Source organism: Hyperoodon ampullatus (assembly GCF_949752795.1).
Source record: "Hyperoodon ampullatus genome assembly, chromosome: 8".
NCBI classification, from domain to species: domain Eukaryota; kingdom Metazoa; phylum Chordata; class Mammalia; order Artiodactyla; family Ziphiidae; genus Hyperoodon; species Hyperoodon ampullatus.
In genome coordinates this window covers 51,697,674-51,724,781 of record NC_136921.1, presented here as the reverse complement: position 1 = coordinate 51,724,781, position 27,108 = coordinate 51,697,674, and the positions used below count along the sequence as shown (strand labels likewise).

The following is a 27,108-nucleotide window of genomic DNA, read 5'->3' as shown; positions in this document are numbered from 1 at the left end:
TTCTAAGTGTAAGGTTCAAAGATGGTGAAAAACTACAATGATTAATTCCCACCTTCCCTTCAAGACAAAGACCCTCACCAATTTGTAATAACATGAAAGAGGTTTATAAAAAATTTTTAAAAACCCACACACAAAATAGTATGAGAAAGACCATAACAAGAAAGGTCAGAGCTTCTAAGGGTGGTGAAGATGAGAAACAAGATGGGGAAAATTAAAGGAGGGCCTAAAACTCAGAGAGCACTCAGGGATTATTTTTGTTAATTGATTACATACTGACAGAGAGTGGTGGCTCATATTAAATTGCCTCAATCAGTAGGCCTGTAAAGAGGAATAAAGTTTATGCTTAAGCTGTCTTGACTTCTTTCTGGCCTTTTTGGACATCCGTTGTTCTTGGGAGATTTGGAGATAACGTGAAGTGGCATCAATGGAAGAATACTTCCCACTTGGTATCTCTAATACCCTCTTAATACCCTACCTTCATCAATTCTTTGAGCTTGGAGGGAGCTCCTATTCATTCACCCTACTAACTTTTTATTGAAACACACCCTCTCCTGTTCGGTTTCCTCTTTTGGTCCATCATTATATTACTCCCTTGTCCCTCTTTCCCTCTATCATAATTACCTGATAAAACCCACAGCAGGAGAAAGCCTATGTCTATGCTGACTCCATCTCAACCTGAATTCACGATCATTAAATATAACTGAGTAGCAACATTATGCCATTTTCACCATCAATACACTCTCCCACTCTCCTCAGTGATTATTCCACTCCTTCTCCTCTCTCTCAATAATTCCTCTTCAACTTGATTCCCAGCTTAATGCTAGCCTGAGCCCTAGGCTTATATATACAATTGGCTACTCAACATCTCCACTCAGACTTCTAGTAGGTCTCTCAAACTTAACATATCTAATATCAAGCTACTGAGTACTATCCCTTCTATACTCCCACCCCAAACCAGTTCCTCTTGCTTCTTCACTCCAGTAAATCTTGATATTTCCTCAATCCAAAAACCTTGGGGTCTTAAATTTCTCACTGTCTTATATATCCCATACCCAATACATTGGCAAATACCGTAGGCTCTGTCTTCAAAACATCCAGAATCTGAACATTTCTCACCTCTACCACCCTAGACCAAGCGACTATCAGCTCTCCTCTCAATGACTGCAAATTTCCTAACCAGTTTGTTTTTACTTCTGTTCCCCTGTAGACTATTTCTCAACCCAGCAACCACAGTGATCATAGGTATATCATTTCATTCCTCTACCACTCTTATCCAATAACATCTCAACTCAAGAGTAATTAGCCAAAGTCCTTACTATGTCCTAGGAAGCCGTATCTCATCTGTCTACCCCTTCAATCACTGTCCTCATCTCCTACCACTATCTCCCAGCCCCTTTCCCCAACCACTCTGTTCTATTCATAATGGTCTACTTCCTGTTCCATGAACAAGACAGGCATGCTCCTGCCTGAGCCTTTGCCACTGCTGCTCCCTCAGCACAGAAGGCTCCACCCCCAGCTCACCTCACTCCCTCCTATCTTTAAATCTTTTGCTATACTGCCTCCTCTTCAGTAAGGCCTTCCCCAGGTCAAGTAAATTGGCATCTTCCCACTATCACTCTTTGTTCTTTTTAGAACTCAACTCTATATGGCATTATGTGTTTTTTTGTTTGTTTGGGGGTTTTTTTGGTTTATCTCTGTCCAGCAGAATGTAAGCTCTACAAAGCCCAGTGACTTGTTTATTTACTGCTGGATTCCCTCTCCCAGAACAGGACTTAGCTAACAGAAGGCACCCAGTAAATGTTTTAAATAAATAAATGAATAATAGAGAGGACTATGAGAACATACACAAGCAGCATTTAACCTAATTTGAAAGAGTTAGAAAAAGCTTCTCTGGAATGGTGACATCTAAGGATAGACCTGAAAGACAAGTAGAAATTATCCTAGTGAAAGAATATGGGAGAGAAAGATTGTTCTAGATAGTAAAAACAGCATAAACAAAAGACCCAGAGGCAAGAGAAAGAATGGCCATGAAAGCGTATACTCTCCCAAAATAAAATATTTCTTTAAAAAATAAAGCAATTAAATCTATTTCCCCATTTTCTACATTCTATCCTACACCAGACAATGAGGACTAACACAGTATACTATCCTATATGTTCTTGGCCAAAGACCATTACTGTACGTATTTAAAACATTTTTAGCCAAGATGAGTGAGTGCTAGGAAGAACAAAAGAAAATAAGTATTTTACAACATCTGTTATTCATTCCCTTATAGTTTCTTTCGCTGTCTTCAATTTTGGATCTGGGCAAATAACTTTTGATTTGACAACAGGTAAAACCAGACTGGTCATGAAAAACAATAATAAGATACCATGTCAAAGGTACTCAAAAGGATACCAGGTTAAAAATGGCTAAAGGCCCCTTCAAAGAAATGACCAAGAAAACAAAACCTAAAGATCAACAGGTGATTAGGTACTGGTAACATCCTTTGCTATTATGAAGGAAATCATTATCACCATTGCAGCCAAACGGATTGGCTAACAACGTTTGGAAGATAGCTGAAAAACTGGCAAGATATAACTTCAGGAAATTTGAAGAAAATGGATAAATGATTACAAATGGCAGGAATGCATCTCCTTGGGGACTATGCTATGAAACCCCAGTATAATGCTCATTGGCCATTTCATTTGCAGAAAAACTGACAGCATCCTTGAGCTGAAGAAGGTATTACTGCAGTTTAGTATGATTAGAATATAGAGTGGGCAAGATTCACAACATAAGGTGATTTTAAAACAGATGTGTTTTGGGATCATAAGAACCACCCTTGGGAACATGACAAAAGCTGAAAACTACATTCACACAAGAACTCCGTACACAATTTCAGGGGATTTCCAAACTCTATGAAACTCAGTGTGAAAGTTCAGGTGAAAACCATTACACTCAGGACAATAAAGAGAAATACATCCCAGGATGAGAGCTATGCAGCAGGCTTATGCAAATTGTCCAGAGGGAAGTTAGAAGACAGAGGGTTAGAGGAAAGTGGGCTCCAGAAAAAAAAAAAAAAGCTTACAGAAAGGTGGTACGATTATTAGACTGGATAAATTTTAAAATTCTATAAAGGCATTTAACTAATTCAAGAAAGTCAATGTATCTATGTAACAAATTTAACTGTGAAATATTCTGGAAGAGAGAATCTATTTCACTTTAATAATAAATATATGATATTACGTATATGAAAATACATATAATGTAAACATATTATATTATTTGGACTTATAAGAAAGTGCAAAGCGTGATAATGGAGTGCAGCAATGCAAACCGAACACTCAGGTCTTTATTAATTTTAATTTTTAGAATCAGCATATAATTCAATCTCAGAACACTTCATGATTACAGAACCAAAGGAAAGCATTAACAATTTTGACAACATAAAAGTATAAATGACCAAGGGTAAGAGTACAAATATAAAGAACTATACTATTTAAAGTTTAAAAAGGAAGTAACCAATGATCCAAAAATGTTAACAAAAAAACTATCAAACATCAGGAAGAGGGGAGAGGGTAAATGAGGGGAAGAAACTTAATGAGCTAAATCTTCATATTTTGTAGCAAAGAATTAATAGATCCTGTCTAAAGTTGGCAAATGAATATATAAAAGAATTAGCCTATTCCTTATAGTTCTGGAGGTAACCTCCAGATATACTAAAAGCAGAAGTTCCCCCTGAGAAATATGACCAGGGTGGGAGAGAGTGGGGTAGGATTACATACACTCACTTTTCATCCTAAATTCTTCTAGACTATTCGATTCATTATCATGTATTCATGTTAGCATGGTAAAAATTAAAAATAAAAATAAAAAGATTTAAACCAGTTTAGGTAGGTCATTAGTGCTGATGCAATTCCCTGACATCACTTGACCTATTTCAAATACTTTTCAAATATATCAAAGCAAGGCTTAGTTGTTTCTTCTAATGAGGGGTTCATTCTTATATTTACTTTCTTTATTCAAGCCAGAATTAAAGACTATTACATGTAGAAGAGATATTAACTAAATGTTGAAGATACATTTTTAAAAGAATATTGATACAAGTTAGTCCTCACTGTATTAAAATTCTTTGAATTTTGGTAAAGTTTAATTGGTCAAAACCAATATTTCTTAAAGTTGCCATTAGGATACACACACATACTTCTTCACAAAAGTACATCATCAAAACTCTGTTACAGGGCTTCGCTGGTGGCGCAGTGGTTAAGAATCCACCTGCTGGGGCTTCCCTGGTGGCGCAGTGGTTGAGAGTCCGCCTGCCAATGCAGGGGACACGGGTCCGTGCCCCGGTCTGGGAAGATCCCATGTGCCGCGGAGCGGCTGGGCCCGTGAGCCATGGCCGCTGGGCCTGTGCGTCCAGAGCCTGTGCTCCGCAACGGGAGAGGCCACAATAGTGAGAGGCCCGTGTACCGCAAAAAAAAAAAAAAAAAAAAAAAAAGAATCCACCTGCCAATGCAGGGGACACGGGTTCAAGCCCTGGTCCGGGAAGATCCCACATGCTGCAGAGCAACTGTGCCCACACGCCACAACTACTGAGGCCGCATGCCTAGAGCCCGTGCTCCGCAACAAGAGAAGCCACTGAAATGAGAAGCCCACGCACTGCAATGAAGAGTAGCCCCCACTTGCCGCAACTAGAGAAAGCCCACGCACAGCAACGAAGACCCAATGCAGCCAAAAATACATAAATAAAATAAAATAAATTTATATAAAAGAAGTTAAAGGGGTTTCCGAAGGTTCTAGTTTAGGTAACCAAGTGAATGGTGATGGCTCAAAACAGAACACGGAAGAGAAACAAAATGGAGGATAATCATGCATTCAACACTGGATACAATGTTTAGTATTTAGCTTGTGGAGCTGTCCAAAGGGTAACTACAGATAGTATATTACTAGATAGTATAGTATCTAGTATATTACTTAGTTGATAGTATATTACTTTGTTGAAGCCATGGAAGTAAAATGTTTTCATACATATATACTGCAGGGTGTGAAAAAAAAAGGTCATTTAGAAATACCCACATTGAAAAAGCTGCTAGAAGAAAAGCCAGTAAAGTAGACCAAAAGTCAGAGAAGTAATATAAATAACAGCTTCCATTTTTCAAAAGCAATTTGTTACACAAATCTGCTAAGTGCTTTAGGAGATATTAAACTGCTTCTTAAGATTGGAATTATCACCATTTATTTATTTATTATTTTATCTATTTTTAAATTAAATTAAATTAATCAATTTATTTATTTAATTTTTGGCTGCATTGGGTCTTCGTTGCTGCAGGCGGGCTTTCTCTAGTTGCGGTGAGCGGAGGCTACTCTTTGTTGCGGTGCACAGGCTTCTCATTGCGGTGGCTTCTCTTGTTGCAGAGCACGGGCTCTAGGCACACGGGCTTTAGTAGTTGTGGCATGTGGGCTCAGTAGTTGTGGCTCACAGGCTCTAGAGTGCAAGGTCAGTCATTCTGGCGCACGGGCTTAGTTGCTCTGTGGCATGTGGGATCTTCTTGAACCAGGACTCGAACCCGTGTCCCCTGCATTGGGAGGCAGATTCTTAACCACTGTCCACCAGGAAAGTCCCTATCACCACTTTAGAGATAAGCACAAAGAGACCTTAAGATGTTGAATGATCTGTCCAAAATTATTCAGCTAAGTGGAAAGACCAAAATTCAAATTCTGGTTTGTTGTCCATCCTCTTAACCAGTATACTACCATCATAATGGAAGCCATGATAAGACAAGTAATGCCCATTTAGAGACTAGGAACGAGTAAGTTTTCTTAGCCTTTCCTTCTAACTCCTGACTAAACCACAGTGCATGTGTCAAGAGCCTCCCCATCCTCATCCCCAATACCACCACCCCACCCCCAGAACACATTTATGTTTTCAGGAAGCTGGGACTCTACTAAAAATAAAAAGTACAATTATTTTTATAGCTAATAACATAATGAAGTTTTTTTAAAAAGTGCTGGTAAGTTTGAATCCTGACATAGTTCTAAGACAATGTTTGAATAAATGAAAGCTAGCTAAATTAAATCATATCAGTTAGGTTCATTCACTCATCATTATTTAGTGCCTCTTATCTGCCAAGCACTAGGGATAAAATGGTGTCTAAAAACAGACTCTAATGCTGTATCTCTGAACAAACCTTACTGCAATGACGACACCTTTAGAGTTGCTTTATTTTGTCTTGCCTTGAGTGACATTTGTAAGCTACTTAAATAAAAAATATAATTTATTACATAGTATCTTGTAATACTGTGCTCCTTGAAAGAGGAAATAAACAATATCTATAACACAAAATATTCCTCTAAGTCTGAAAGCTTAATTTCAAATTATTTCAATAATGGCCTGTATCTAAGTCCAGAATCCCTATATTATTATTGTGCCACTCTACTCACAATGTCTTCATTCTTAGGGCGTTAAGATCTAATTTAACATATACAGGAGAGTAATTTATATCATTTCCCCCTTAATTTGGGAATCAAGTCCAAAATTTTGTACTAAAATGGACAATAAAGAGGAAAATCCCATAATGACACTTTTGTGCCAGATACTTTTACTGTTTTAAAAACACAAACTAGCTTTTCGATGTAAATACAACATAGGAAGAAAGGGGGAGGGAGATTAAGTTTTTTAAATTTTAGAAAAAAAAATGTCTTAAGAAAAGTTTTAACATACACCTGAACATTAGCTTTTAGGATTTCTTGGGCAAAACAATTTTTACCTGTCTATAAAATGAGGAGTTTCTACTATTTTCTCCATCCAGGGAAATAACAGATTTCCCTCTATATGCTCATAAGAAACCTATGAGAAACAAATCATAAATCCATTTGACAGTTACACTTTCAAAATAACGGAAGATATCATGTTATAGACAAACTAGATACTCTCTCAGCTCAGAAATGCTTTCCTTAATCTAAACTAAATAAGAAAATCTATAAAGTCTATTAAAATATATAGCCTGGCACATATTAGACACTCAATTAAGTGTCTGTTATAATTATAAAACTGGATGGCTTTTATTCATATGAATTTTACTTAATCAACCTGCTTTGAAGCTTATAGGGCATTTAGTTCAACACCATGACCCAGGAAAAAAGCAGAATCACATTCCTTGGTATAGACTCTCCCTAAGTCCAGAATTGGGGGGAAAAGTTTTTAAGTTTATAACTGGTCACAAAGGGGCCTAAGCAAGACAGTAAAAGTGACTCGACAGAGTCCAACATCATCACTTACTGAAGCCATGTTAGTAACCAATTCTGCTATTAGTTGGCACTGCCTTCCTTCGTTGTATACTAGATGTCTAAGTGCTCCCAACTTCTACTGGATTTAAAAGTATAGAGGAGCTGGAAGCAGGAGCAGTTACTAAACAAACAATCAAAAATCAACAACTTTTTGGCTACAAAATAAGACTGGCTTTTTTGTAAGAATCTATTTTAGAAACTTGAAAGCAAAAATTTTGCTGAATTTTTCACTGAAACAATCTTAATTTTCGTGACTGCCTTTTCTGAAATTGGGGACAAGTGGTGCTTGTATAACATACATCAAAACAAAAAAGTGATAACCAGTAATCTTCTTGATCCCTGAGATAAAGTAAGCATGCTCTGAAGCACATATTTATACAGTGGCCCAAAGAATAAGAAAAGAGTAAGGAATAAGAAAGAAAAAAACCAACTGTGATATCAATACCATTTCTTCAGTGTGCTTTAGTAGCCAGAAATCTGCAAGCTCCTATCAATACAAGATGCTACTGTCATTACCTGTCCTTAAGCTTCTATTAACTATTTCTCTAGAATTAAAAATAACAATAAAACTAAACTCCTCACTTCTCATTTCCTAACCTAAACTGGCTAGGAACTTCTCAAAGGATTTTAGCAGGCCCAAATCAAAACTAAGATCACAAAACTTCCCAAATACTCAAAAACTACGCAGTGCTTCAGCAGGTTAAAAAAAAAAAAAAAAAAGAATAGCATTACATAGAATAGTTGTAAAGACCATATGACAGAATTCAGGTTTTGCAAACAAAACAACCAGTGTACATTCTACAAGTAGTCATAACATTCAGCAACGCTGTATAATTGATTTTATAGGTTAAACATAGAATTATCACATGACCCAGCAAATCCACTCCTAGGTATATATCCAAGAGAAATAAAAAACATGTCCACATAACTTTTACACAAATATTCATAGCAGCATTATTCATAATAGTCAAAAAAGCAGAAACAACTCAAGCATCCATCAAGTGATGAATGGATAAATAAAATGTGATATACCCACACAATGGAATATTTTTTGGCAATAAAAAGAAATGAAGTACTGATATGTGCTACAACTTGAATAGACTGAAAACATTACACTAAGTGAAAGAAGCCAGTCAAAAAAGACATGTTATTTGACTCTATATAAAATCTCCAGGATAGGCAGGCGTACAGAAAGCAGATTCATGTTTGCCTAGGGCTGGGGGCAGGGGAGTGTGGATGTTGGCAGGAGTGACTGCTATTGGGTCTGGGCTTTCTTTGGGGGATGATGAAAATGTTCTAAAATTGATTGTGGCATTGGATGCACAACTGTGTGGAGATACTAAAAACCACTGAATTGTATACTTTAAATGGGTGAACTGCATGCTATGTAAATCAAATTGCAATAAAGCTGTTATTTAAAAAATCAATTTTGTACTGCAAAAGTTGAAAAGGTAAGTAAAACTATTAAAAAACAAACAAGCAAAAAAAACCCCAACAGCATTATTGTAAACAGCTTGCCCAGCAAATCAAGAACAAAGATTCTCCATTTATTCTTTAACAAAAAATTTTACTGCTATGAAACAGTGAATATATATTTAATCAGTTCTCGCTAATTTTCTAAGAAAATGCTCATTCTCACTCAAAAATTTACATATATATGTATATAAATTAAACTGAAAAGATTCTCTGAAGAGCTCATATCACAGAGATTTTGAGCCATGAGAAAGAGAAGCATATATGAAATTAAATGTAAGACAGATTTTATTATAAAATCTTTTTAATTTAGAGTGAGTATATAATCTCTCAGATGAGTTAGCTAATTAATGTCAATAACTAAAAAAGAGTTCTCCACACAAATAACAGTGTTCTTAAGGATGTGTGCTTTGAATCACTCACTTGCAATCAGGAACTAATTGTGATACCTTAATACACCAATGATAAAACACAATCTTCTGTGAAACAAAGAAAGACTTCTATTAACCCATACTCACAAAAAACATAAAAACTTTTTAAAATTAATTCTTTAAAAAGCACTTTATCAGATGTATTTTGTTAATTGTGACTGGTATTTTTCCTCTACATTAAAATATTTTTAAGTGAAAGATGAATCAACAGGCTAATACAAATCTTCAATGAACATACATGATTTGAGGAAACCAAAAGATGACAAAATATTTCTTAAGCAGAGCTTCTTAAAAGTAGGGAAATCACATGTAAGAGGAAATTTCTAGACTAAGTTTGTACATTAAGGAAAAGAGATAGCAAGAATTATAACATAAGACCATCAAAGAAAAAAATAAAGGAAAAAGAGAAGACATGCAGAAAGATTCCAAGTCAACAAAATTTAAATGAAAAGGCCATAGCAAGGTGAAAAATAACCCCAATTTCCTAAAATTAGTTATTCAGAGCAGTTATTGCATTACCAAAAGATATGTGAACATATTGGGAAGACTAAATATTTCAAAAGAGTACTATGAAAAATTTTCCCATCTGAGAAAAGTAATATGGGATAATAAAGTTCCTAACACCATCAGCTTGTTATATTATTTTTCAAAAATGTTTTTCTCAATTATAAAAAAAACTAGAGAAACAAATACATTTAAAAGCTAAACAGTTAATTACTAAAAACAATACAAGCCCTATGAAGACATTTTCTAACTTCAAGACAAAGTTAAGTCTATGACTATAAGAAAAAACTCCCCAACTAGTCATGCAAATATTTGAAATACACATGTATCTATTACCTTACTCTTTGTTGCAATTTGAAAGGTAATAAGTGCATATAAGAAATTAAGATCATATGTTTTCTATAATAAAATGGCAACGTAGCTCATTTTTTCCAGTTTCAGAGATAAGATTATCTCTAAAAGCCCTTAATCAATGTATGCAATTTGTATGTCTAAATATAAAGTAGATAAATAACAGCTACTTCAAGCATTATACTGACCACTACTTCCACTATAGATGGCTAAAATCAAGTAATATAAAAATTTAAATGACTTACATTGTTGTTGCGGGTTTCTACAGCAGGGAATTTTCTGACTATGAATTTCACAGCAGATTCCAGGTTTTTGTCAATAAGGTAGGATGGTTTTGCCTTGGGGTCTCCACAAGCCTATAAAACAACAGTAATAAAAGTGAAATGCATCCTTCTTCTAAAACCACGGAATAATAGCAAATCTGTAATCAGAAATTAAGGAGATATTTGTTTTTGGTGAGCAGGTGACAAAATGAATAGGCAAAGTGCAGGGATTGTCACAGCTGAAATATGCAATGGGAGACAGTACAGAGATGTTCTTCTACTGAAAAAAATGCATGGAAAGTTTCAAAGCAGTTAGTGCAGAACAGCAGTGAAGGAAAAAGCTCAAACCTAAAGAAAAAGAAAAAGAAAAAAAAATTCTTGGTTTGAGGTAGTATTGTATTCATTTGAAGCTATTAAAATATTACAAAATTAAATATTCAGTAGAGTACTGGAAATGTTTCTTTCTACGTGTTATATAATAAAAGCTTATGTTTAAATGTCTCTTCCAAAATGTTTTCCTCATTCACCTGAAACATTTTAATACAAGAGCCCTAGTTCAAAAGAACTGGAAGCTGCTAAAATTGTCTTTACAGCACTAAAGCTGTGTTGCCTGTTCCTCCGAACATCTGAGTTACAACATTTTTTTCCATCATACCAGCAGCACTTCAAACAATGAAATCTACACCTATTCTATATCTCTTAAATACAGAACAAATGGAAATGTTTACATTTTGACCACATCAGCAGTACAGCATTCTCTCTAGTGAACTGTAAAGCATTGTACAAGTGTAAGGTATTATTATTAGAAAGAACTTTTTATCTGAACTATTAGCAATACAGAATAATCTTCAATACTGTTCAGTTTCATTCTGTGGCATTTAATTAACTGCTTTCTAGTGAGATGCTATTTCTTAGGGAATTACTAAAATTATAACATTCTTAACTTCTTTTTATTGCACTTTAAAGAGGATGTGTCCTTTGAAAAGTTAACTATTATGTGTGAAGAAATACAGTTTTGCAATTTAATGTTTTTTCATCATTTACTATGGCTATGTTGTGGATTGCAGAAAGAGAAGTTATGAAACATGAAACTGATCTGAAAGCGGGCAAGCGGGCAGAGGGAAGGTGAAAAGCTTTGCAAACCTTCCAAACTTGTCCTTGCTGGGGAAGCATTGTAATAAAAAGAGAGAAAATTACTTGTAAACAATGATTGTCCAACTATGACATACGTTTCAGTAGAGAACTTATGCACTGCAGACTATGAATAACAAAACAAGATGAGAACTATATGGTGCTATAATTTTAAAGGTATTTTAAGTAGCAAGTTTTAGTATACAATAGATTTATAGAGTTTATATTATTTATATATATTTAAATACTACTGTGTAGGTGTACAACCATGTCAGTTTCTTGGTGCTCCTTCTAAATCCACTTAAAATAATACTAGAAGTAAAAATAAAAACTACATGCAACTATAAAAACAGGAGCAAAACCATCAGTGAAATTTTACATACCTTAAAAAGAAACGGTAGCCAAGAATAAAAATAAATCGTTATTGGATGACTTTTGCACTTCAGCTCAAATTAAAGCTATTTTTCAAATATCAACTAACTCCTTTCCAAGCCAAAGTATAAAAATCAATGCAAACATTCCTATATTTTCCAAATGGAAATAGGAATGCAATAAGAATTATCTTAATTCTCAAACATAATTAGGTAAGAAATTTAGAACTTTGTAATCCTTAACCACACCGATAAGAGGCTATTTTGTAAATTCCATTTCAACATCATAAATATTAAAATATATCTGACTTTTCCTCAGAGTAGACTATCATTTGCTTAAAATATTATTTCTCATAAATTAATCTTCCAATTAATCTACTTCCCCCAAAATATTATACTATAAAGAATGACTAAGAACCACATAACTAAGAATTTGTCCCAATAGAAATAGTTACATATTAGCATTTCCTTATATCAATGATAAAATGAAAAGCAAGTTTCATAAACATGCCTGAGGCAGTGCAGAATCCCAAAGTGATTCCAAATTCTTTTTAAATGATATGTATTATCTTTCATACTCTAATTACTTAAAAATTCAGTTATCCATCCTAACAATATTAGTGCAATCAACAAATGAAAATATGATAGACTATCATACCCATTTCCAAAGATCACAAATTTTATTATATAAGAATGTAATCAAGTAATTAAACGTATATCTATATATGAATGGCTCTTCCTTATTACACTGAAAACATAAAGAATGGAATTTCATTTCAGTGGAAAAATAAATGGTTATATCGTCTTTCCTTGGAATTAATTTACCTTTTTCCACACTACTCAGTGAGCCATAACTAAACAAACTACACTGGGAGGCAGTATGCCATAAAGATTAAGAATACAGACTCTGGAATAAGACTCGCTGAATTTCAATTTTCATCACTTACTAGCCATCGAACCTTGACTATATTACATAACATCTCCTAATCTCAGTTTCTTCACGTGTAAATGGGGAAATCAGTACTTACCTCATAGAGTTAATTATGAGGATTAAAAGAGAGATAGATAAGCCATGTACAGTATTTAGCAAAAGGACTGGCACATAGTGCTCTATTGTTAACTGTTAACAATAGCTATAATTATAATTACCTAAGTAAAAGTCTCATATGAATAGTAACCACAGAATAGTCTTTATCAGAGTATACAGAACTAGTAATAATGACTACAACTCCTTCCCCCAATCACTGATTTCTTTATATACTCCAAGTCTAAACATACTAAATTTGCTTTACTTATAGAAAAAGATTAGACTAGTAGTTAAAAACATGGATATAGGCTGTCCATGTTCAAATCCTGGCTCCTAACTGTAACGTAACCAAGTGATTTTCTGTGCCTCAGGTTCTTCAACTGTTAATTAGGTGATAATAATTACAATGTAGCCAAAAAGGTTTTAAGCCCATTACATGAGTGTCTGTATGTGTGTACATGAGCAGAATTCTTAAAGGTATCTGGTATACCACAAGCACTCAAAAAATGCCAATAAAAAATATAAGATTAATAGACACTATACAGAAGTACTAGGCACATTTTATTTTTTTCTGAAATCAACCTACTTGATTTATTTACTTAACACCCACACAGACACTTGCAAATACTCAGGCCAAAACAAACAAAAAAAAAGTGCAAGAAAAAAATAAAACCTAACTAAAAGTACCTAGGTAATAACAGTATCCTCAGTTTATGGGTCAGAGTACTGAGGCTTAGGTTAAGCAACTTGCCTAAGGTCATCTTGGTAAGTACATCTTGGCAAAGAGCCATACTGAATAATTCAGTTAAGAAGAATGTCCTACTATACTGAAAGAGTACAGCAAAATTCCAACTAACCAGATGTCTCATTTTATAAAGATTAATCTTCTTTCCCACTCTAACTCAAAAATTTCATTTTGATGACATTGAGGACAAAGGAATCATAAGATAACAACTTATATTTTAAGAACACAGCCTGCACTTGATACACCTAAAACCCTATCCTACTGCAATAGCAATATTACACAAAATTAATCTTTCATTCTTAAAAGTATCGCCCTTTGAAATACCACATTTAAGAAAATGATATAGACTACTATATTTAGTTATCAATACATTCTAGACTAATACATTCCAGAAACACTACCAAAAAGATTGAATCAAAAGGTTTAACAAATTACCAATTCAGTTAAATAAAGCTCTTGAGTACTTCTAACCTGCAAACCACCGCCCCTGCCTCCCCCCGAAAAAAAGAAAAGGTGAGTAGAGGGCAAAACTGTGTCTAAACCCCTGAATCTTAATAGTCCTACAATCAAAGGTTTTTTTGCATAATTGGCTAAAAGGGCTATTTCACCAGACAAAAAGGAAACTATATCTGAACTACAGATTTTTTTTAAAAAGCACCACACTAAAACCTTACGTTTTACTTTATCTTGACTCAGCATGATTTCATAATGCATAAAATACTATAATTTAAAATCCCAGAAGATCTAAAGCAAATTTAAATATTTATATACTTAAGTTTCCAGTTTTCAGAATTGGAACTTTATTTCCCATGAATATTCTAATTATCTTTAAATTCAACAAAGTTAAGACTAAAGTGGCAGATAAAATTACACAAGTGTTAAAGGAAATACTGTTAAACATAATAATTAACAACTCTTGTCTCTAAGTGGATCACAGTCCACATGACCTTAGGCAAGTTGCTTAACCTAAGCCTCAGTACTCTAACCCATAAACTGAAGATACTATTATTACCTACTTCATAGGGTAGACTGTTCAGATTTTTAAAAGACAAAATGCACATAAAGTGCTTATTTCAGGTGCCTGGCACACAAGTACTTACAAGTTTTAAACAATTATCTTCTATTTTTTTAAGTAAAACTTTTCAAAACACCTGGATATCTATAGCGAGTTCCCAATTATCAAAATAACATTTTCCATTTAACCAGTTCAATGCCAGTATTGTCAATTCAGTATTTCCTAATTCGTTTTTTCACAAAACACAAATATAACGTTATTACCCAAAATAAAGAACAAAGATGTTTCAGGAAACCACGTAATATTTTATTAGGGGCACAAAATAAACATCTTTGATTAGAAACCTCAAAATCAGACTTTATGTAATTTTAAGTATGACTTTAAAACAAATCTTTCTGCCAATCTACCATCAAAATTCCTTCCCAAGGCCTTTCCTTAGATTGTCTCAATATAGATTACGTACCACAGCTTAACTTCATATGGTTAATGTTACGTATTTTTTCAAGAACTGCCTTACCACAATGTTAAAAAAATATATAGATAGAAATAGTCCTCTCTCTATTCATAAGAGATTAAGCAACAATCATTAAAAAGGAAAACAATAAAGACACAAGAGTAGAGAATAAAAGGAACATTTACTGGGCAGCTGTTGTGTGCAAAACACCTTTGTTTAGAAATTATCTAAACCATAACTCAACAGAGAGGAAAAGAGCATCCGAAATTCAGTGACTTGCTCAGGGTTTTACAGTTACTAACTTTGAGTACCCAAAGATTCCAAAACACTAAAAACACTTACTTAAAAACATATGCTCCAACTTCCCTGGTGGCACAGTGGTTAAGAATCTGCCTGCCAATGCAGGAGACACGGGTTCAAGCCCTGGTCCGGGAAGATCCCACATGCCGCAGAGCAACTAAGCCCGTGCGCCACAACTACTGAGCCCACGCGCCACAACTACTGAAGCCGCACACCTAGAGCCCGTGCTCCGCAACAAGAGAAGCCACCACAATAAGAAGCCCATGCACCACAACGAAGAGCAGTCCCTGCTTGCCGCAACTAGAGAAAGCCCACGCACAGCAATGAAGACCCAACATGGCCAAAAAATAAAAATTTAAATAATAATAATAATATAAATAAATAAGTAAAAACATATGCTCCCATGGGCTTCCCTCGAGGCGCAGTGGTTAAGGATCCGCCTGCCAATGCAGGGGACACAGGTTCGAGCCCTGGTCCAGGAAGATCCCACATGCTGCGGAGCAACTAAGCCCGTGTGCCACAACTACTGAGCCTGCATGCCGCAACTACTGAAGCCCACATGCTGCAACTGCTGAGCCCGCGTGCTGCAACTACTGAAGCCTGCATGCCTAGAGCCCGCGCTCCGCAACAAGAGAAGTCACTGCAATGAGAAGGCTGTGCACAGCAGTGCACTGCTTGCCTCAACAAGAGAAAGCCCATGTGCAGTAAAGAAGACCCAACACAGCCAAAGATATAAATAGATAGATTAATTAATTAATTAATTAAAAAATAAATAAATAAAAATAAAAACATATGCTCCCAGCTCAATATCAAAAAAACAAAACCCAATCAAAAAATGTGTAGAAGATCAAAATAGACATTTCTCCAAAGAAGACATACAGACGGCCAAAAAGCACAGGAAAAGATGCAGAACATCACTAATTATTAGAGAAATGCAAATCAAAACTACAATGAGGTATCACCTCACACTGGTGAGAATGGTCATCATCAAAAAACCTACAAACAGGGCTTTCCTGGTGGCGCAGTGGTTGAGAGTCCGCCTGCCGATGCAGGGGCCACGGGTTCGTGCCCCGGTCCAGGAAGATCCCACATGCCGCAGAGTGGCTGGGCCTGTGAGCCATGGCCGCTGAGCCTGCGCGTCCAGAGCCTGCGCATCTCCGCAACGGGAGAGGCCACAGCAGTGAGAGGCCCGCGTACCGCAAAAAAAAAAAAATAAAAATCTACAAACAATAAATGCTGGAGAGGGTGTGGAGAAAAGGGAACCCTCCTACACTGTTGGTGGGAATATCAATTGGTACAGCCACTATGGAGAACAGTATGGAGGTTCCTTAAAAAACTAAAAACAGAACTACCATATGATCTAGCAATCCCACTCCTGCGCATATATCCGGAGAAAACCATAATTTGGTGAACACCGCAATGTTCACTGCAGCACTATTCACCATAGCCAGGACATGGAAGCAACCTAAATGTCCATCAACAGAGGAATGGATAAAGAAGTGGTACATATATACGATGGAATATTACTCAGTCATAAAAAAGAACAAAATAATGCCATTTGCAGTGGCAAATGGATGGACCTAGAGACTGTCATACTGAGTGAAGTAAGACAAAGATATGATATCATATCATATGATATCAAATATCATATGATATCGCTTATATGTGGAATCTAAAAAAATGGTACAAATGAGCCTATTTACAAAACAGAAATAAAGTCACAGATGTAGAAAACAAAGTTATGGTTACCAAGGGGGAAGGGAGGGAGGGATAAATTGGGAGACTGGGATTGACATATACACACGACTATATATAAAATAAATAATTAAGAAGAACCTACTGTATAGCACAGGGAACTTTACTCAATACTCTGTAATAACCTATATGGGAAAAGAATCTAAAAAAGAGTGGATATATGTGTATGTAAAACTGATCCACTTTGCTGTACAGCAGAAACTAACACAATATTGTAAATCAACTACAATAAAATTAATTAAAAATACATAAATTAAAAAAATAAAAATATATGCTCCAAAAAATGTATATAAAAATAGTTCCAGGGCTTCCCTGGTGGCGCAGTGGTTGAGAGTCCGCCTGCCGATGCAGGGGAAGCGGGTTCGTGCCCCGGTCTGGGAAGATCCCACATGCCGCGGAGCGGCTGGGCCCGTGAGCCATGGCCGCTGAGCCTGCGCGTCCGGAGCCTGTGCTCCGCAATGGGAGAGGCCACAACAGTAAGAGGCCCGCGTACCACAAAAAAAAAAAAAAAAAAAAAAAAAAAAAAAAAAAAAAAAAAAAATAGTTCCATTCTTTCAATACCTCAGCTGCTCAAAACTTTTCTTGGAGTAATCACTATTAAAGGAAAATTCCGATGATTTCAATAAATTTTATTTTTTAATTTCTAGTCTAACTCAGCAATAAAACACATTCCTTTGCCAAAATACTATAGAACAAAATGGTTTCTTTTAATACAATAACTTAATTGAAAAGACCATGAACAAAATCCCAGGGATCAGAGTGAGAATGCTATTTTTGAGAGCAGAGGAAAGAAATCAGCCTCATCTGAATCATATCACGAAAGAGGAGAAAAATACAAAATGTGACCAATTTATGCTAGAAAGAGGAATTTAACTTTTACTCAATAAACAAGAAATAATAAACCTGTTTTAAAGCAGGTTTTGCAAAATTGAAGGCATAAAGGGACAAAGATTCTCCCTTGAGTCTTCAGCAAATTGAAATTAATGCCTAGAGGAAAAATGGACATCACCCAATAAGATCATGGACCGTAAAAGGAACTTGTATATAATTCTTTTATTTTCTAATTTTAAAAATAATGAAATACGGTGTGAAATTTTCCAGTCAGTAAGTATTGGAAAATCAAGACCAAAACAAGCTTCAAATTCTATCATTACTGATTAATTTTCCATTTTTTCCCCTCATTCGTATCACCTATATTTTGGCCAACCAATCTGCTTTTAATTTCCCCCTTGAGCTGGGGTAGGTGAAAAAAAAAAAAAGGAAGGAAAAAAAAGTAACCCACTTCTACAGTTTGGATTAAGAAGCTTGATAGGAAAGTATACTGAAATTATTAGAAATGCTTTAAAATTAATGTAATTTTATACATTACCTCTTAATTAGAGTCAACAGTAGCAGATTTAAAGGTATATAAATTATGATTACTGTTTCCTAAGCACAGGTTCTGGGAAAACCATAAACTTAAGAAATATTTCAATGCATTATATATTTCAAAATTCATTGTTAAACATTTTAATGACTCAAATAAAAGTTACCAATTACCATTCAATTCTCAAGAAGATGTCTATGTCCTTGTTGTTCTCAAACATTTTTCAGCTTCTCATATACAGAAACATTTCAGTTTATAAAACAAAGGCATTCTGTTATAGTCTTTTAAAAGTGTTATATGTGGTCACATTTTTACTACTCTAAAGAAGTTGCTCTTTAAAGGACTGCTGAGAAACATACTTCTGAAGTTCAAATAGTTATTTTGTATTAGCAGTAAGTAGATATCAAACTATAATATCAGACAGTAAAAAGGAATAATTAAGAAATGTTTCCTAAAGGTGGTCTTGAGCTTGATTAATAGGAAAAAAAATGAACACTTAGTAAATGTCCACTATGTTTCAAGCCCCAGAAATAGAATAGCTAACATTTATTCACTTCTTACTCTTGTGCCAGGCACTATACTAGCACTTTATGTGAATTAACTCATTTAATTCTCAACCTTATAAGGCTAATTAAAGAGTATTCCACAAATGTGGGAAAACTGAAATATCTATCTAAGATTGCAAGAATTAGAATCAATAAGACTAATATGGCTTAGAAAACCAAAAAATATAACTTGAAGCATAAGAGAAGCTGAGAGCAAATAAGTACCCTATAGATGGTTTTGCTAGTACAGGGTCTACATGCAGCTTAGCATTATAGAAATTTAGTTATCCCCAAAAAACAAAATTAAATCATTATAGCAAACGATTATCAGAAAAAGAAATCAGAAGTATTAAGAAGTTAGACTTTACTTATTTTAGTGGTTCTTAACATCAGAACCACTTCAGGGGCTTTTTCTTATTCAGTAGGTTTGGGTCATGACCCAGATGTATGTATTTTTAAAAACCTTCTAAAATGATTGTATCGTGTATCCCTGACTAAGAACCACTGGTCCCCCTCAATTTCTAAATAAAGAAACCCTAGTTCAGAAAGACTAAACAACTAGTCCAAAGTAAAAAAAAAAAAAAAAAAAGGATCAGAGCTTTACCTAGAATGTAACCCTCTCAACCCACAGAATATGCTACAAGTATGGGAAAATAACAGAGAAGTTTAGAGGCTATATGCCAGCAAGAAGGACATTAGATATTACTAGGGGATTTTATAACTTTATATTTTGTATCTTCACATACTCCAATGTATATAGAAAAAATGTCTGAAATCTTGAATAATGACTGGCTGGCTACTCCTTGTCACTGCCCAGCTAAAGTTTCTATTCATACTTCAAAACCAAGCACAAAAGTCACTAACTCTTGTTCCCATCTCTCCCAGACAGGAATCTTTAACTCCCTTCTCAAGACACCCACAACCACACTTAAACACTGCATTTTAGTTAGTTATCTATACATCTCTCTCACCCACTACAATATGAATTTCTTGGCATTGGAAACTGTATCTTAATTTCTTAATTTATCTGTTCCTCAGTGTCCAGGAAGACATTCAATAAATGAAGAGTAAATGAATGAATGAAAAGGAAACTCCCAGTTTTTGGTACTGACTAAAAGAATAGTTCATGTGACTTATAAAATAAAGACACGGGTTTATTACTGTCAAATATCTAAAATAATCAACTACGCAATAAGAAAGTATTTTCCAGTACAGGCAGGCTCTTTTACTTAAAACAAGAGATTCCTTCGAAACCTTTAACCCATTATATATATTCCAAAATTCACTATTAAAAATGTTAAAGATTCAAATAAAAGTTACTAATTACCATTCAATTCTCAAGAAGATGTTTATATCACTGCAAGTGGAGTTGAACAACATAGACAAACTAACAATTCAAGAGCTTATTAACTTATTTAAGTAAAACATTTCAGTACAATAGTATGTGACAAAATGATTAAGTAGGAGATTCTCTCATCACTGTCAGATTAAGTAAATCAAAATCTAATAATTACAGTACTGCAAACTCCTAATAGGATCAAAATTAAGAAGATTTTACTACATTTACTAATAAAGACAATATTAAAAACAGTCAACAGAGAAACATGCCTTGGGAATAGAAAAGAATACTGCTATTTTTGTAAACTCCAAGACAGAAAGAAACACGCTTACTGGTTACACTTTCTTAATTGCATTTCTTATAATTCATGCAGGGTTTTTCAATGAAAAAACTGTTACCATTTGACTTCAGAAATCAAAATGTAAAATGAAAAAAGTATATTTAAAATCTCAAAATTAAAGACAATATCTTCAGTGAGGAAATGACTGTATGCGTCCTTAAAATTAAGGAAGATAAATGCTATTTCACTGTTTCTTTGAGTTTACACCTTCCTTCCTGCTTTATATATATTCTACCCCCAGTTTAAAGCAAAATTTCCTGTTAGTTTTCTTAGTATTACTTGTATGGTCAGTCCTTTCAGTTTGTATATTTTAATATGTCATGAACTAAATATTAGAAATAATCACAAAGGAAAAATGCATATGATATGAAATGTAAATACAAAATACATGTCCTCAAAAATGCTAATAAACTGAATTTTAAATTTCCTAATTCTAAACTATTTCTCATTTTAATACATTACGAAGCTAAACAGAAGTCTTTAATAATCACTGGTATACTGATAATTATGAGCTCAATGATCTTTTCATAACAAATCCGTACAAAGTTCATATAAAAGTAGTCCAAGAGGAAAATTATTTCTGTAATATAACTGTATATTTCTTTAAGGTTATTGTGTGTTCAAAATCTAATTATGTCTACCACGAAAATTTCACTAATGACTATAAATCTAATGGCAAAAATAAATTAAGAGCTCAAACTTAGGGGTTAAGAAAGAAAGGTGCCACTCCAATTCTTATTTTTTAGAGTAAGAATTGGGCAAATTTAATTCTCCAAATGCAATTGCTTTATCTATAGAATAGGTACCTACATCACAGATCTATGAAGAAAAAAAATTTTTTTTAATTCAGCATATAATAGAGTCTCAATAAATAGCAGCTAGCATTACTTTTATTACACATTATTTCTGTTGAACAATAAAGAGATAAAACTATTTAGTTCTAACACATAAAATGTACATCTACTGCACGTGATCTGAAATTATTGTTAGAATTTTACTTAACAGTAACACTGCTAGTAAATTATCAAAGAATATAAATTAAATTTTTAATCATCCTATTCAGTTAAGGACAAGAATTTTCAACACTGACACACTTTCTCATCTGGCTCCCCTCATTTTTAACATATTGGATGTAGCTAGCTAAATATGTCCATCCTTGTAATTTTCTTAAAATATAAGTATACAAGCAATAGATTAAGAACCCTAATTTCATTGATATATAAACCGTACCATGCTGCTTCTTCAATTTTATTTTTGGAAAGAACCTAATTTAATCATAATACAAAATATGCATGCACATATGTCAGCATTTGTACAGAAAATTGTTTAACTATATACAGCTTATTTTTAAAAGTGGGAGATGAGCAGGCAGAGAATTTTTGAAGTCATGTTTGAGTTTTCGACAATAAACATGTATTCCTTTTATAATCATTAAAAAAAATTAATATTTAAGTTATCTAACAATTCCACAAAGGAAACACAAGATGGATAATCTACCACTGCCACTTAAAAAAATAATTTTTTTTCCTATGCAATTTTTCAGTGACCTTAACCCTCAGCCTACCATCCAGCATAACGAGAAACAGAATGATCAAATCTTCATTTTTACAAGCAGCTTCCTTGAAAGTTACAAACAGATGTAGTAGGATTTGTTTCTGTAAATATATATTATTTAAATACAGATTTATGAAGAGACTGTTTTCTTCTTAACACGTTTAAGGATCTTGATAATGAAATCTCCCTGGGGAAAAAAATCTTATGCATACTAACAATGTTTATTAGTCTACAACTTGCCAGAATCCCAATCTTTGGAACATGCTTCTGCTCCTGATCAACCAACACAGAAAATAAGGCCCTAAATGAAGAGAAACGTAACACTGAAAGGGAAGACTAAATCTGATTCCCCTTGCTTTACTTCGACTGCATCCTTCACATACATTTTTTTTTCCTCCATTAGATAAGTAGATACCAGCTAAAGACTTGCAATTTTACACTGCTATTCTATTAATTTCTTTCCTCATGAAATAAATTCATCCAAAATCACGGGGAGAAGACTGTGGGGAAAAAAGTACTCCTCAAATAAAGAAGTAAAAGTACACTGAAACCTGCAAAAATACTCCATTAAAAAGAAGTTTGCAATAGTTGGGTAGGTCTTTTCTATCCTTTAAAATTGAAGCAATAATCTAACAAGATGAAAAATATGAAAGTATTAACTGATACCTTTTGTTATCAGTTGTTATCAAGTTCATGTTGGTGATGGTGTAGGAAAAAATAGAAAAAACAAGAAAGAGTAAACAAGAAAAAAATATTTTTAAGGTCAGCTAAAATGTCTTCTGTTGGAATTTCGGCATATGTGTTTGCTAAGCAGCAGTAAAATTTCAGAGAAACAAATGTTGCCCCAAAAAGTTACTGAGACTCCTAAATAAATACTATCTTAGATTCAGAGAAGTTTTAAACTGTTTTCACATTGTTATTATCTTTTATCTTCACAAAAACAATTCTGTGAAGTAGGCAGAGCACACATTACCATCCCTATATTAAGGAAAACTAAACTGAGCTCAGTTACTGTTTAAAATAGGCCTTAACGTCTACTTGTAAAGATAACATAATCAGAGCTGGAACAAACTTCAGTGTTCCTTTCACAGTTAATTTTCCCCCATTTTACAGATGAGGAAAAATGAAGCTCAGGGAAGTCAAGACACCTACCCAATATTACAAATCTCTCAGAGACAGACTGAAACATTGGAAGGCAGGTCTCCTAACTCCTGGCCCAGTACACTTTATTTCCACCACCACCACACTGCCTGCCATGCCATAGTAGCAGATATAAAAGTAGCCTGAAAATGTTAAAAATCACTATATAAGTGAGTAGCATTATTAGGTCCATAAAAGGGAAGACATATTTTTAATTTTAAAAATATTAAGGAATTATGCAATAAATAAATTTAAATGTGAAACTACCTACCACCTTCACCTCTTTTCCCTAAAATCCTCCTTTATGTGTCCTTACATCCCTGATTAGACTACAAATTCCTTAAAATTTTCATAACCTGTACATATAAGGATCTCAAAAATTTTTCAATTGATGAAATTTTATTTAAAAAAGCAAAACATTTTCCAGAAACCATGTTACATTCCCCTAATAAGCATTAAAGCCTATTACTCTTGATTACAGTAACTTAAAAAGTTATTTTACCTAGGTCACTGAAGTATTTTTCACTGTGTATGCTCACTAAAATATTGCCATTGCAGACTTTCAATTGAAACAGAGCAATCAGATCTGATAGACAATCTAATGCACACGTGCATTAATAAAAATGTGATAATAACTGGCAGGCACGTATTATGCGGTAGAAGTTTTTTTTTTTGAGGTATAAGAGATACAGATTGAAAAGATTATGTGGTTTATACTGTCATAAAAATGTAAACAGCAGGAACCTTATAAACACATGGTAAACACATCTCACTCATTTTTTTGGCAAGATTTTTGAACAAATGTTTCAATCCTAGCCAGCCAGGAAGCTATGCCAGCCTTTACAGACAACTCTATACAGGGCAAAAGATTCAAAATCCATCTGATGTATTTGTATGCAAAATCACACAAGGAGAGCAGAGCAAAAGCTATTATTATTAAAATTAGAGCAAGATTATACACATATTCATATATATGTTGCATATATATAAAATATACTATAATGTATTCATCCTTTTCAACAAGTCCTAACTGAAGGCCTCATGGACCAGGTAGGACCCTAAGTACCAGTAATTCAAAAATAAGTAACACTGTCCCCACCCAGAGAGAACTCACAATCAAGGAAGGTAGAAAAATATTTCTCAAGAAATTATAAATGCGTTAAGTGCTGAAATATAACATTTCAATAATTCAAAATATTAGCCACTTGGATATAATGATCACATTCAACTCATTTTAAATTTTACTAGTTTAATAATACAAGAGCCTGGAGTTTCTCAAAACAGGAAGTGAAAAAAAAATACGCTTTTGAGAAAAGGCAGTGAACTGGAATTATAAGCATTCAAATGCTTAGAATTTAGTCCAACCTTATTTCATTTATGAAGATGAAATATATAAAGTTTGATTGTATTTATGCCACAAAAATGTTCAATGAATGCTTTAAAAAAAAAGGTATTTTGCCCAAATACCCAAATCACTTTTGATGTTACTCTCACTTCCTCTTCTGGAAACCATCATAACCATTTCCTTTAACCACAATACCACATGTCTAGAAACTTTTAGTAATGTTTGACTTGCTCGTTTTTTGCACAAAGGGCATATAGGAACCAATTTCCAAGTTTGTTAAGGAGCATAATTTCACAAAAAAGTTCAGGTCAATACAACCTATAAGTAATACTATCTAAAATTAAATTATTCCTAATTTACATAAATTTACAACCAAGGCTCTTTGGTAAATGCAGAGGGCTTCTTTACAATGACCCTGAGCTCCTGCCACATAAAATGTAACAAAGTGAACAGGCATGTTGCAGTTACTACCCCGATTGCACTGTGTTTAAAGTCAACCAATCCTCACATCCAGGTAAGCGACTGGAACATAGCTATCTTTACACAAAAGTTACCACTATTATGCCAGGACAGTTTTCTCCTTTAGAATTCAGTGTCTACATCAAATTGTTCAAATAAGTCAGTTTTACACTGAACCCCATGATATGAAGTTTTTAAAAATATTCTTTCTTCAGAAGTCCTAATTCACAAGGGCTACAACTCTACTGCTATGATTAAACTAAAAGGAAACCTTCAAGATGCCATAAAAAGCCAACAAAAATAATTACGAAGATATAACATCAAATACACATTGGAAACTGTCAGGATCTAGGTTGTCACAAAAAATCTTAACTTTCTCTTTATCAAATTATTTAAAACTTTAAGTTTGTCTTAAAAGAAAGAGGATTTTGGTCTTTCTTTCCTAAGATAAATTAATATTTGTTCTATCTTTACATCTATTTTTCTTAACTCCAACTCAGCCCCTCATTCCTTAATCTGCTGAAGCCACGTAAAGACTTTCAATGGGCCTATTAGCTAGATCTACTCAAATTATCAGAATACGCTATAAAATCAGCAGTAATAGCAACATATTCACAGTTTTTATTTTGTATAGACGCCGAACTTTAAGAAATGATGTTTTGGTATTACCAGACATGGTTGGAAAAACTAAGATGAGGAGGAGTAAAGAGGGAAGGGAGAGAAGGCTGTTATTCCTGTTCTAGTGACTCACAACCCAGAAGTATTTCAGGAGAAAACTGGTTCCACCCTCACTTCCCCCTCCTCTCCACCTTCAAAATGAAATAATTCCAAATCGTCAACACGCTCTCAAATGTCTTTTATTTGGCAATCTAAAATAAAATGGCAAAAGTGTTGGGGATGCGGGGTTCATCCTGATTAGCCATTCCCTTCCCACATTCCCACACTTAAAAACCCAAAACAGAAAACTGCTTCCATCTCCGCCAGGTTCCTACCACCCGGCCTCAGTTATGGAACACCCAAGTTTTCCTATCCCCCTCCTAGACTCTCGCCCACCCACCCTCCTCTCTTTCCCGTAGAGCCCGTTCCAGAAGCCGGGGCGCCGAGGAGGGGGCGCCAGCGGCGGCGGCGCCCCTCACCCCGCGCCGGGCCTGCCGGATCTGGCCGCTGGGAGCGAGGAAATGGCTCCTCTCCGACCCTGGCCGGCCCGCGAGCCAGCAGGAGAGGCGCCGGGACTCCGCATTAGGCCGCGGCGCATCCCGGCGACCCCGGCCGGGCCTGCAGCCGCGAGGAGGTGATTTCTGTCCCGGGCGCCGCCCGCCGCCCCCACCACCCGGGCCTCCCCCGCTCTCCATCCCTCCTCAGCCCACCCGCCGCCCCCACCGCGGCCTCGCCGGCCCGTGCGCACCTTCTTGATGTTGTAGAGGCGGGTGAGCATGCCGACGCCCCGGTCGTTGAGGATGGTGAGCTTCTCCGCCAGCTTCTGCTGACTGGGCTGCAGCACGGAGCGCGACATGGTGGTGGTGGTGGTGGTGGTGGTGCTGCCGCCGCCGCCGGCCGCCTCGCGCCCAGTCACCGGCCCGCGGCCTCCGCAGCTACCTCTGTCGGGCCTCCTCCCCTCCCGCCCGCGACCTCCGCCTCAGGGGAGCGCGCCCATGGCCCTCGAGCCTTTAACCCGCGCCGGTGACAGAGCGAGCCGCGGCGGACGCCTCGGGGTCCCTTTCCCCTCAGCAGCCCGCGCCTCGGCAACCTCCTGCCTTCCACCCGCCGCCCTTCCGTCCCCACCCCCGGCGCTCTCCGCCCCAGCCCCCACCGCGCCGCCTTCCCGGGCTCCTCCACTAGGTGTGGCGGCGGCGGCGGCGTCTCCGGCGGCTGAGAACGAGGCCGCTTCCCGCAGCCCGGGACGAGCGCTCGGTCACCTGATCGACCGCGCC

The 27,108-nt window shown here is 35.6% G+C and overlaps 1 protein-coding gene across 4 annotated transcripts in view; it reads right to left on the bottom strand.

Annotated features, from left to right (window-relative positions):
* Positions 1-26,690, bottom strand: part of NCKAP1 (NCK associated protein 1) — a gene marked incomplete at its 5' end in the record, with an annotated part of 96,165 nt that extends 69,475 nt beyond the window's left edge. For 2 of the 4 annotated variants that reach the window (XM_079710828.1, XM_079710830.1), the window contains 3 exons: positions 10,274-10,384; positions 11,435-11,452; positions 26,583-26,690. In XM_079710828.1, coding sequence (XP_079566954.1) covers positions 10,274-10,384; positions 11,435-11,452; positions 26,583-26,690 — 237 coding nt within the window. The remainder of the gene's footprint in view (positions 1-10,273; positions 10,385-11,434; positions 11,453-26,582) is intronic. The other 2 variants (XM_079710827.1, XM_079710829.1) reach the window with 1 other exon arrangement.
* Positions 26,691-27,108: the final 418 nt, after the last annotated feature.